General features: G+C 44.8%; 2 protein-coding genes across 6 annotated transcripts in view; one reads left to right on the top strand and one right to left on the bottom strand.

Annotated features, from left to right (window-relative positions):
* Positions 1-12,121, top strand: part of LOC132217058 (xaa-Pro dipeptidase) — a 467,255-nt gene that overhangs the window by 319,830 nt on the left and 135,304 nt on the right. The window lies entirely within an intron of this gene.
* Positions 1-12,121, bottom strand: part of WDR88 (WD repeat domain 88) — a 40,890-nt gene that overhangs the window by 18,706 nt on the left and 10,063 nt on the right. The window contains 5 exon segments of the mRNA XM_059665531.1: positions 1,935-2,073; positions 4,896-4,966; positions 4,969-4,985; positions 5,536-5,624; positions 6,735-6,845. Coding sequence (XP_059521514.1) covers positions 1,935-2,073; positions 4,896-4,966; positions 4,969-4,985; positions 5,536-5,624; positions 6,735-6,845 — 427 coding nt within the window.

A 12,121-nucleotide genomic window follows, 5' to 3' on the forward strand; every position in this document is an offset into this window, starting at 1 on the left:
GGCGATCAGGGGGTTGGGGAGCTCCCCCCGTATCAGAGCAGGGCTGATCAGGAGGTTGGGGCACCTTCCCCTGTCACGAACAGAGCAGGGCAGATAGGGAGGTTGTGGCCCCGCCACCTGTCACACACAGAGCCTCAGGGCGATCAGGGGGTTTGGGCGCTGCCCCCTGTCATGCTGATCCCGGTGCCAGGAGGCCTCTCGGCTCCGCTGATCCCGGTGCTTGGAGGCATATTACCCTTTTACTGTATAGGGTAGAGTCCTGTTGCATGGGTGGGGCTGGCTGGTTTGCCCTGAAGGGTGTCCTGGACCAGGGTGGGGGTCCCCACTGGGGTGCCTGGCCAGCCTGGGTGAGGGGATGATGGCTGTTTTCAGGCTGGTGGGTGACTGAAGGTGCCAACTGCTCCTTTTTTTCTTTTTCTTTTTATTCTGGGCCAGCCTTAGCTCTGGCTCCAGCTCTGAGGCCTCTGCTGCTGAAAACAGGTATCTGTTTTGTTTGGGTTCTATAATCGAAACAATGTATAACTCCAGCTCTGAGATCCCTGCTCGCTGAAAGCAGGTTTCTGGGGTTTTGTTTAGCTTCTATATTTATTACAATGTTTCAGACTGCAGGCTCAGAGGCCGGCAAGGCAGGCGGGGAACGTTGGAGTCCTCCGTCACTGAAGCAAGCAAGCCTCATGTTAGTTTCAAGCTGCCTGGCTGCCGGCTGCCATCTTGGCTGGCAGTTAATTTGCATATTGCCCTGATTAGCCAATGGGAAGGGTAGCGGTCATACGCTAATTACCATGTTTCTCTTTTATTAGATAGGATAACTGTCAACTAACATGCAGTTACAAGGATAACATGAAGAGATCCTATATGCACAGTTTCCCCCAATGGTAGCATCTTGCATAATGATATATCACAACCAGGAAATTGACATACAATAATTATCAACACTAATAAAAGAGAAAAATGGTAATTGGCGTACGAGCTACCCTTTTCATTGGCTAATCAGGGCTATATGAAATTAACTGCCAACTAAGATTGGCAGTTAACTGCCAACTAAGATTGGCAGTTAACTGCCAACAAGATGGCGGCTAATTTGCATATGTAGGCACAATGCAGGGAGGCAAAAGGGAAAGCAGGAAGAAGCCCCCTGCCACTGACAGTGATCGGAAACCCAGTGGGGAGCTAAGAGCTGGGGGGCAGGGCAAAGGCGGCCCTGAGGCCGCCTTTGCCCTGCCCCCTAGCCATGATCGGAGAATCAGGTGCCTTTTCCGCCCTGGCCAGTGAGAGCAGGAAGTAGGGGTGGAGCCAGCTATGGGAGTTGGGCACGGTTGAAGCTGGCAGTCGTGGGAGCTAGGGGTCCCTTGCCTGGGCCTAAAGCGAAGCCCACGATCGCGGGGCCGCTGCAGCTGCGGGTCCCTGCTGCCCGGGCCAGACGCCTCAGCCAGAGGAGTCAGGCCTGGGCAAGGGGCCGATCCTGCGATTGGAGGGTGATGGGGGTCAATGCCTGAGGGCTCCCAGTATGTGAGAGGGGGCAGGCTGGGCTGAGGGACACTCCCCCCCCCCCCCCACACACACACACACACACACCCAGTGCACGAATTTCGTGCACCGGGCCCCTAGTTATTTTAATATTTAGAAAGTAGAGCAAAACATTAAGAAGGCTGAGCTTCCATACAATAGGAGGTTGGGCTTTAAATGTCTACGTGAGGTTGGTGCAGAACATTGTTTCATTTATTACAAGCACAAACTGAGCAAAAATGTTCAACTGATGAGGACTAGTGTTGGTATTAACAGACAGTGTTTTTAGCAATCCATGTCCCATCTTTAATTATGTGGCTCATATTATTACATTTCACCAAATAAAGCAATTGAAAGTCGGTCAGTCAAGTGACAAGCAGCTGTTACCATGGCCGACAGAACAGAGCAGGGAACCCATGCAAACTCACCTTTGATGTGTGCCACAGTCATGGCGTTTCTTGCGTCTGTTATACAGATTCCGTGATCCACATCCAAGCCCGAGACCACATATTTACCGTCAGGAGAAAAGTTACAGGAGGTGATGAAGCCTTCATGCCTGATCTTCCACTGAAATAGGGCAAGGATTAACAAGTCGTTTTCTCTCTAGCCCAGCTGCTCAGTAGAGCTTTCTGTTCCATCTATGTGCTGGCCAATAACCTAGCCACTGGCCACATGTGGCCCTTGAGCACTTACAGTGGGAGAGTACAAATAAGAAACTGAATTTTTAAGTTCACTTGTTTTTTTTTTAATTAAATCTTTATTGTTCAGATTATTACATTTGTTCCTCTTTTTCCCCCCCATAACTCCCCTCTTTCCAGTTCCCGCCCCACCCTCCACCCTCACTCCCCACCCACTGTCCTCATCCATAGGTGCACGATTTTTGTCCAGTCTCTTCCCGAATCTCCCACACCCCTTTTCCCCCCCAAGAATAGTCAGTCCATTCCCTTTCTATGTCCCTGATTCTATTATGATCACCAGATTATTTGTTAACTTGATTCTTAGATTCACTTGTTGATAGATGCATGTTTGTTGTTCATAATTTGTATCTTTACCTTTTTCTTCTTCTTCCTCTTCTTAAAGGATACCTTTCAGCATTTCATATAATACTGGTTTGGTGGTGATGAACTCCTTTAGCTTTTCCTTATCTGTGAAGCTCTTTATCTGACCTTCAGTTCTGAATGATAGCTTTGCTGGATAAAGTAACCTTGGTTGTAGGTTCTTGGTATTCATCACTTTGAATATTTCTTGCCACTCCCTTCTGGCCTGCAAAGTTTCTGTTGAGAAATCAGCTGACAGTCGTATGGGTATTCCCTTGTAGGTAACTGAGTTTCTTTCTCTTGGTGCTTTTAGGATTTTCTCTTTGTCTTTTGCTCTTGGCATTTTAATTATAATGTGTCTTGGTGTGGTCCTCTTTGGATTCCTTTTGTTTGGGGTTCTCTGAGCATCCTGGACCTGTAAGTCCATTTCTTTCACCAGGTGGGGGAAGTTTTCTGTCATTATTTCTTCAAATAGGTTTTCAATATCTTGCTCTCTCTCATCTTCTGGCACCCCTATAATTCAGATGTTGGTACGCTTGAAGCTGTCCCAGAGGCTCCTTACACTATCTTCGTATTTTCGGATTCTTTTTTCATTTTGCTTTTCCAGTTGGGTGTTTTTTGCCTCTTCACATTTCAGCTCTTTGACTTGATTCTTGCGCTCCTCTGGTCTGCTATTGGGAGTCTGTATAGTATTCTTTATTTCAGTCAGTGTATGCTTAATTTCTAGTTGGTTCTTTATCATAACATCGAGGGTCTCATTAGATTTCTTGTAGATCTCATTAAATTTATCGGCAGCTTCTAGACAGTTCTTGAGAGACCTTAAAAGTGTGGTTCTGAACTCTATATCTTCCATTGACAATTTTGTCCTGTTTCTTTGTCTCCGCATTTTTTTTATGCTTTCTTGGTGCACCCCCTAGTGGTCTTTGTGCGCAGTCTTGCTGTAGTTAAGCCTTGATTGTTGTAGTTAATACTGGGGGGATTTGACCTCCAGGCCAACTGGCTGTGAGAATCAGCTATGTCTGCAGTGGGAAAACTTCTGTCCTCTGGGGAGGTGCTAATCTAGCCTTTGCCAAGGGTATGAGTTGGCACAGATTTCTGGAGAGCAATTTAAAAAGCACCATGTTTCTGTACCAAATTAGTAATAAAATCCAGCTCTGTATCCAAAAAAATATTGCTGCATATGTTTAAAAATTATATGCAAACTTTCCTCGTTGTATCATTGTTTATGATGGAGTGAAAGCAGCCGATGCCCTGTACCAGGGAATGGTGGAGCACAGCATGACCTATTTGTCCCATGGGATCCACACACCCATTAAAAAGCATGATGCTGATGTGTACTGAAATGATACTATGTTGTTAACAGAACATATTTGTCTGTGTTCCTATGTAAACATATGTAAACATAGGAAAAGAGACAGCGAGATGTTAACTATAATCTCTGGGGGTTTTAAGGTTTTAAATTTTGGGTGGTTTTTTTTTTATCTTGACTTGTCTTTGTAAAAAAAAGTTTACAATGAATATAAACTGACCTTTGCACTAAGAGAAAGATTGTTTATTTATTATTTTTTAATCCTCACCCGAGGATATTTTTCCATTGCTTTTCAGAGAGAGTGAGAAGAAGATAGGAGGGGAGGAAGAGGAGAGAGAAAAACATTGATGTGAGACACAGGGATTGGCTGCCTTCCCGGTGCCCCCTAACCAGGGCCAGAGATGTGCTCTTGACCGGGAATCAAGCTCGGGCCCCTTCAGTGTGAGGGCTGACATTCTAATCACCGAGCAACACCGGCCTTGGTGGAAGATTGTTTTTTCCAGGGGAGAAAAGAGGAGGAAGGGAGAGGAGAGGCGATGAGGAGCCGCTGGGGGAAGGGCACTGGGAAAGGGATAGGAGACCCTGACGAGATGCCTGAGCAGGGCCGGGCTGCTGGGGACTGGGCAGGAGAGAGGGGGTCTCAGGGCAGTTTGGGTGATGGGTGGTGGCCTCTCCATGATGGAGAACAGGTGGGGAAAGGCCCAGACCCTTATGCTCTGGCCAAGGGGCCTTTTCCTCTGGCCTCTGTGCTACTTCTTGCCACGTCAAATCCCGACCTCACAGGGGAGGGTCTCTTTCCCTCAGCCTGAAATGCCATGACCTATTGTCCCCACCCCCACCCCACTGGTATCCGTCCTTCAAGCAGAGCCCTGCTCCTGCCTGCTCCTGCGAGCTCTCCTTCCCCGATGCCCATGCTCCATCGTCTTGGGTCCCTGAGAAAATTCTCTTTTGCTGGAAGACTGGCTTCTCTTCCCACCCCAAGGCTCCCTGAGGCCCGGCAAGACCCCACGCACGGACACCCTCACTGGGCAGGGCATGCTTACCAGCAGCTTGCCTGTTTCAAGGTCCCAGGTCCTCAGCGTTTTGTCGTAGGCCGCCGCAGTAACTCTGGAATAACATGACAAGCACAGGGTCTTTATGACAGAGACAGTTATGCATGTGGTTTCCTCATAGAAAATTCTGATCGTTTAGGACCAAGATTGCAAATAACACTGTAATCTCTCTAAAGATGCTCCAGGTGGGTTCTCACTGAACACAGAGAGGACCTAGCACAAAAGCGCACCAGCACCACGCTCTTCCTCCCTCACTCCCTCAGCCGCCCGGATCTGCTCTTTCATGTTTAGGGCGTTAAAGACATCACCTCTTCTTCTAAGGCGATAGCTACAACTCACAAGGATCAATCACTTCTGCTCACATGTCTAATTTTTTAAAAGAAAAAAAAAACACGTTGATAGCTCATTTCATTCTAAAATGTTTCATTGCACATTTAGTAAAACAATAAAATTGTACCTTTGCCTCATTATATTGCATGTTCCAAGGCAATCCTTGTCCACTATGTAAGATAAATTTCCACGAAAATTAAATTCCCACATTGTTTTTACTCAACTGTCCCTGGTGTGCTGCCCACTGGCCTGCCTTCGCACTCTCGCTGCTCCTGACCCGTGGGAAGGAAGCAAAGGTCACCTTCTGCTGTCAGCCGTGACACTGCACTCCAAAACAGGAGCCTTGGGCCCTTCGTCAAAATCCCGGATAACAGATCCATCCATAGCATCCTCGAATCAACAGGAGAGAGGGACAGAGAGCGAGAGGTCACGGAGGCACTGACTAAAGCTGTGGACTGAGTTCCACATCGGCCCTGAGCCTGTCTGTGACAGCAAAGTATGAGAACCACCTGCTCTATGACTCTCGTCCAGCTCAAAAGGGTGAAAGGACATCGTCCAGGGTCACACAGCGAGGGGGTCCCAAATGTGGGGCCTGAAGCACTTGGACCGTTCCCAACCCCGCCTGCCTAGTCTTCCTGGCCTTGGACCCACCAATGACAGAAAAGATGCTCCTCCAAGCTCTCCTCCACCGGTTACCTGAACCAGAACCCAGGAACCCCACTCCCTGCCCAAGGTGCAGGAACCATCCTTGACTCATTCCACCCTGTCCCTCTCCTGCCCTGAAGCTAGAGGAGATGATAAAACTCAGAGCTGACTGTCTCCACCATGTGCCCAGCTCCAGCCACACAGTCACCTGTGAGCACTGCCACCCCCAGCCCTGCTCCTGATTGATCAGCAATGCCCCTCAACAGGCCTGCCAGGGTCTGCTGGCTATGCCCAGAAGGCTTCAGAAGAGCTCTTGGCGGCCACCTCTCTGCAACCTGTCTGATCATGACACACACCCCTGTTCCTCGCTCCCCTACTTCCTGCGCCTCGGATACTGATCTCAGGTCTGCCTCTCCCACCTTCCCATCATAAACAGATCCCAGGCCTGGCCACTTTTCTATCCTCTGTGACCAGCAAGGCCTGGCCATACCATCTCTGTGGATAGGACTCAGTTTTCCAAATAAGCGACCCAAAGAGATGACACAGCTCAGACCCCATGTAGGCCCTAGACACACTGGGACTCTCCAACAAAAGGTGAGGCGCTCCCAGGCCAGTGGTCTCTATCCCCTGCTCCCACTGTTTCCAAACCAACAGTCTAACAGCTGCTACACTAACCTCATCTCTCTCCAGTGGCTTCACACTCATGTGAGCCCTGGTTTTTGTTTCTCCTTCCTGCACTTTGCTCAAAAAGGCCTCCCCAAATCCTTGTGATCCTTGAGACCTGGACCTCAGCACTGGGGAACTCTCTACAAGAGGTAGCGTAAGCTGACAGGATGCTTTGCTCCCACCACCTACCCACAGCTTCACGGTGTAGTCAAAGGAGCCACTGAGGAGCTTTGTGTCATTCACACAGAAGTGACAAGAACTCACAAGTTGCTGGTGTCCAGTCAGAATTTGAAATGGAATCTGAAAGAAAAAAAAAAGGTAGACTGAGTGATTTCAGCAGGTTGCAGAATACAAGCTCAATATTTTAAAAATCAATTGTATTTCTATACATTTGCAGGGAACAACCTAGAAAAGAATTAAGAAGAAAATCCATTTATAAAAGCATCAAAATAGGGATAAATTTAACAAAAATATATAATTTATACTCTGAAAATTGCAAAACATTGTTGAAAGAAATTTTTAAGAACACTTAAATAAGTGGGAAAACATCTTATGTTCATGGATTAGCAGAATTACTATTGTTAAGATGAAAATACCCTTAAAAATGATTTACAAATTCAACACTAACCCATCAAAATTCTAGCTGAAATTGACAAGCTGATCCTAAAATTTATATAGAAATTTAAAAGAAGCAGAATAGCCAAAACAATCTTGAAAAAGAATAAAGGTGGCCCTGGCTGGGTAGCTCAGTTAGTTGGAGCATTGTGATGATACACCAAGGTTGCGGATTTGATTCCTGGTCAGGGCACATACAAGAGTCAACCAATGAGTGCATGAATAGCTAGAACAACAAATCAGTGGTTTTTTTCCTCTCCCTCCCTTCTTCCCTCTTCCTTCCCCCTGCCACTCCCTCCCTCCCTCCCTCCCTTCCTTCCTCCATCCCACCCTACTTCCCTCTTCCTCTAGAATCAAAGAATGAAAGAAATTTGTTTTTTAATAAAAGGTGTAGGGCTCACAATTCCCAATTTTAAAACTTACTACATAAAAGTTACAACAATCAAGGCAGTGTAGGACTGGCATAGGATAAACACATAGATAGATAAAATAGACTTGAGAATCCAAAAATAACCCCTCAGTTTTTTGGACAGTTGATTTTTGACAAGGATGCCAAGATAATTAAAGATGGAGAGAATAGTCTTTTCAACACATGGTGCTGGGACAAGGAAATATCCACATGCAAAAAGAATGAAGTTGGACCTTTACCTGACACCATATACAAAATTAATTCAAAATGGATCAAAGACCTAAATATGAGAGCTAAAACTACAAGGTTCTTAGAAGAAAATATAGGTGTAAATCTCTATGAACTTGGATTAGGCAATGGTTTCCTAGAGCACAAGCAGCAACAACAATGATAAACTGGACATTATATGAATTTTAAAAAATTAAGAACTTTTGTGTTTCAAAACACAACATCGAGAAAGTGAAAAAATTGCCGTAACCGGTTTGGCTCAGTGGATAGAGCGTCGGCCTGCGGACTGAAAGGTCCCAGGTTTGATTCCGGTCAAGGGCATGTACCTTGGTTGCGGGCACATCCCCAGTAGGGAGTGTGCCGGAGGCAGCTGATCGATGTTTCTCTCTCATCGATGTTTCTAACTCTCTATCTCTCTCCCTTCCTCGCTGTAAAAAATCAATAAAATATATTTTTTAAAAAAGTGAAAAAATGGAATGGAATGGAAGAAAATTTTTGAAAATCACACATCAGATAAGGAACTTACATCTAGAATACATAACGAACTCTTAACTCTCAACAATAAAGTATCCACACCACCCAGGAAGTGGTACACTGTTAAGTGGTGCAGTGTTACTTGAAACTGGATTGGGGTTAACTGTAAACAGATATTGCAAACTCAGGGCAACCACTATTTAAAAAAAAAGTAAAACAAAAGGAAACAAAAAACAACCCCACTAAATCTGATATGCTAAGAGAGGAGAGAAAATGGAATCACATGTAATGCTCTATTAAAACCAGAAAACAAAAAACAAAAAACAGAAGAGTGGAAGCAAAAATAAGAATAAAAAACAAGAGTAACAAATAGAAAACAGTAAAAAATAGAGTATGTTAATCCAACGATACCAGTAATCACTTTGAACACTCTAAATCCACAAATTAAAAGACAGAGATTGCCTGCCCAGCCTGTGTAGATCAGTGGTTGTGTTTACCTGTGAACCAGGAAATTGCAGTTTGATTCCCAGTCAGGGCACATGCCCACTTTGCAGTAGGGGGCATGCTGGAGGCAGCCAATCAATGATTCCCTCTCATCATCCATGTTTCTATCTCTTTCTCTCTCTCCTTTCCTCTCTGAAATCAATAAAATATATTCAAAAGACAGAGTATCAAGATGGATCAAAAAACAAGATATAGACAGGAGAAACCAAGATGGCGGCATAGGAAAACACCAGAAATTGCTGCCTCGCACAACCACTTCAAAAATACAACTAAAAGACAAAACAGACTCATCCAGAACCACAGGAAGGCTGGCTAAGTGGAAATTCTACAACTATATGGAAAGAGAAAAGCACACTGAGACTCAGAGAAGGTGCGGAGTAAGTAAAGTGCAGAAGTACGGAGGTGCACGTGGGAAGGACTGGCAACTGAGGGCGTGGTTGTCTTTTTCAATTGGGAGGGAGACACAAGCTCCCGACTGCTCTGAACTCCAATTCAGGGCGAGTCTCTGGGAACATATGGGGAGAAACTGGACTGTCAGGCATCAGTCGGAACTCGAGGGTGGCTTTCTCTCAGAGGTGCTTGCAGTGATTACCAAGGGACACTGAGACCCGGGGCCTCTTAGGGCAGGGCTGAAGATCAACCATAGCTGTTTGCTTCACCCTGTTGATTCCCTGAAACCTGCCCCACACAAGCTGTGCGCAGAGGCTTTTGCATATGAATGGCCTGGCCCTTGGCAATCTGAAATTACCTAACAAACTGCAGCTGGGTCAGAGAGGCCCAGAACTTCCAAAAGAAGGCCCAAGGCCCCACAGCAGCTTGCATTGATACACAGCTGGGCCTCATCTGGGCACCACCAAACCCCAAACAAAGAAGAGGAATCTGCAGATCCCTCCATAGCTCCTGCTGGGTAGCCTCAGGCAGAGGCTAAATTAGCACCTCATTAGAGATCCAAGAGCCAGTGTACCCAGGGATCAGAGTGGGACCATCCAGATTACAACTCCTCAAATCCATAAGGGACACACTCAGGGGGTAGACTCAGTGAGCACCAAAGCCCCACTGAAGCAAGTCTTGCCTCATAAGGGTGTCTCCAGTACAGAAGTTCTCCCACTGCAGACACAGCTGATTCTCATAGCCAATTGGCCTGGAGGTCAATTCCTCCCAGTGATAACTATAACAATTAAGGCTTAACTACAACAAGACTGTGCACAAAGCCCACAAAGGGGTGCACCAAGAGTGTCCACTTCAGGTAATTGGGGAGGCTGAGCCAGTGGGCCCTATAGGACACCTAGCACACAAAGACACTTTATCAACACAGGGAAGCATAAAAAATGCAGAGACAAAGAAACAGGTCACAAATGACAGAAATGGAGGAAAGCAAACTACTGGATATAGAGTTCAAAACCAAACTTATAAGGTTTTTCAAGAAGTTTCTAGAAACCGTCGATAAATTTAGTGCAACCCTCAAGAAATCTAGTGAGACCCTCGAGGATATGAATAAGGACCAACTAGAAATTAAGCATACACTGACTGAAATAAAGAATATTATACAGAGTTCCAACAGCATACTAGAGGATCACAAGAATCAAGTCAAAGATTTGAAATATGAAGAAGCAAAGAACACCCAACCAGAAAAACAAAAAGAAAAAAGAATCCAAAAATATGAAGATAGTGTAAGGAGCCTCTGTGACAACTTCAAGCGTACCAACATCCAAATTATGGGGGTGCCAGAAGATGAGAGAGAGCAAGACATTGAAAACCTATTTGAAGAAATAATGACAGAAAACTTCCCCTACCTGGTGAAAGAAATAGACTTACAAGTCCAGGATGCTCAGAGAACCCCAAACAAAAGGAATCCAAAGAGGACCACACCAAGACACATCATAATTAAAATGCCAAGAGCAAAAGACAAAGAGAGAATCTTAAAATCAGCAAGAGAATAACAGTCAGTTACCTACAAGGGAGTACCCATACGACTGTCAGCTGATTTCTCAACAGAAACTATGCAGGCCAGACAGGAGTGGCAAGAAATATTCAAAGTGATGCATGCCAAGAACCTACAACCAAGATTACTTTACCCAGCAAAGCTATCATTCAGAATTGAAGGTCAGATAAAGAGCTTCACAGATAAGAAAAAGCTAAAGGAGTTCATCACCACCAAACCAGTATTATGTGAAATGCTGAAAGGTATCCTTTAAGAAGAGGAGGAAGAAGAAAAAGGTAAAGATACAAATTATGAACAACAACTACACATGTATCAACAAGTGAATCTAAAAACTAAGTGAATAAAAAATCTGATGACCAGAATAAACTGGTGAATATAATATAATCAGGGGCATAGAAAGGGAGTGGACTGACTATTCTCGGGGGGTGGGGGGAGAGTATGGGGGGTGCGGGAAGAGACTGGACAAAAATCATACACCTATGGATGAGGGCAGTGGCGGGGGGGGGGGGTAAGGGCAGGGGGGGGAACTGGGTGGGGGGAGCTATGGAGGGGAAAAAGAGGAATAACTGTAATAATCTGAACAATAAAGATTTAATTTAAAAAAAAACTGACATGAGAAAAAAATAGATAACTTGAATAGGCTTTTATCTATTGAAGAAGTTGAATCATTAATAACTTTTCAGAACAGAAAACACCCGGCCAAGATAGTGAATTCTACCAAATATTTAAGGAAGAAATCATACCAGTTTTCTTCAATCTCTTTCAGAGGATAAAAGTAGAGGGAATATTTCCTAACTTATTTTGTAAGGCTGTCTAGCATTACCCAAATATCAAAAGCAGACAATGATATTACAACAAAAGTAAACTACAGACCATTATCTCTCATGAGCATAAATGCAAAAATCCGCCTGTTATAACCAGTTTGGCTCAGTGGATAAAGCATTGGCCTACAGACTGAAGGGTTCCAAGTTCAATTCCGGTTAAGGGCATGTACCTTGGTTGTGGGCACATCCCCAGTAGGGAGTGTGCAGGAGGCAGCTGATCAATGTTTCTCTCTCATCTATGTTTCTAACTCTCTATCCCTCTCCCCTCCTCTCTAAAAAATCAATAACATATATTTTTTAAAAAAATGAAAATATTCTCATCAAATATTGGCAAATAAAATCCAACAATGTATAGAAAGAACTATATATCATGACCAAGTGGGATTTATCTCAGGTATGCAAGACTGGTTCAATATTCAAAACTAAATTAATGTAATCCATCACATTAATAGGCTAAGAAAGAAAATAATGTGATCTTATCAATAGGTGCAGAAAAAGCATTTGACAAAATCCAACATATCCTATCTAATAATAGACAAACATGGTAATTAACTGTACCTCCGACACGCTTCCCATTGGC

This window comes from Myotis daubentonii, chromosome 15 (genome assembly GCF_963259705.1).
Source record: "Myotis daubentonii chromosome 15, mMyoDau2.1, whole genome shotgun sequence".
Taxonomy (NCBI): Eukaryota; Metazoa; Chordata; class Mammalia; order Chiroptera; family Vespertilionidae; genus Myotis; species Myotis daubentonii.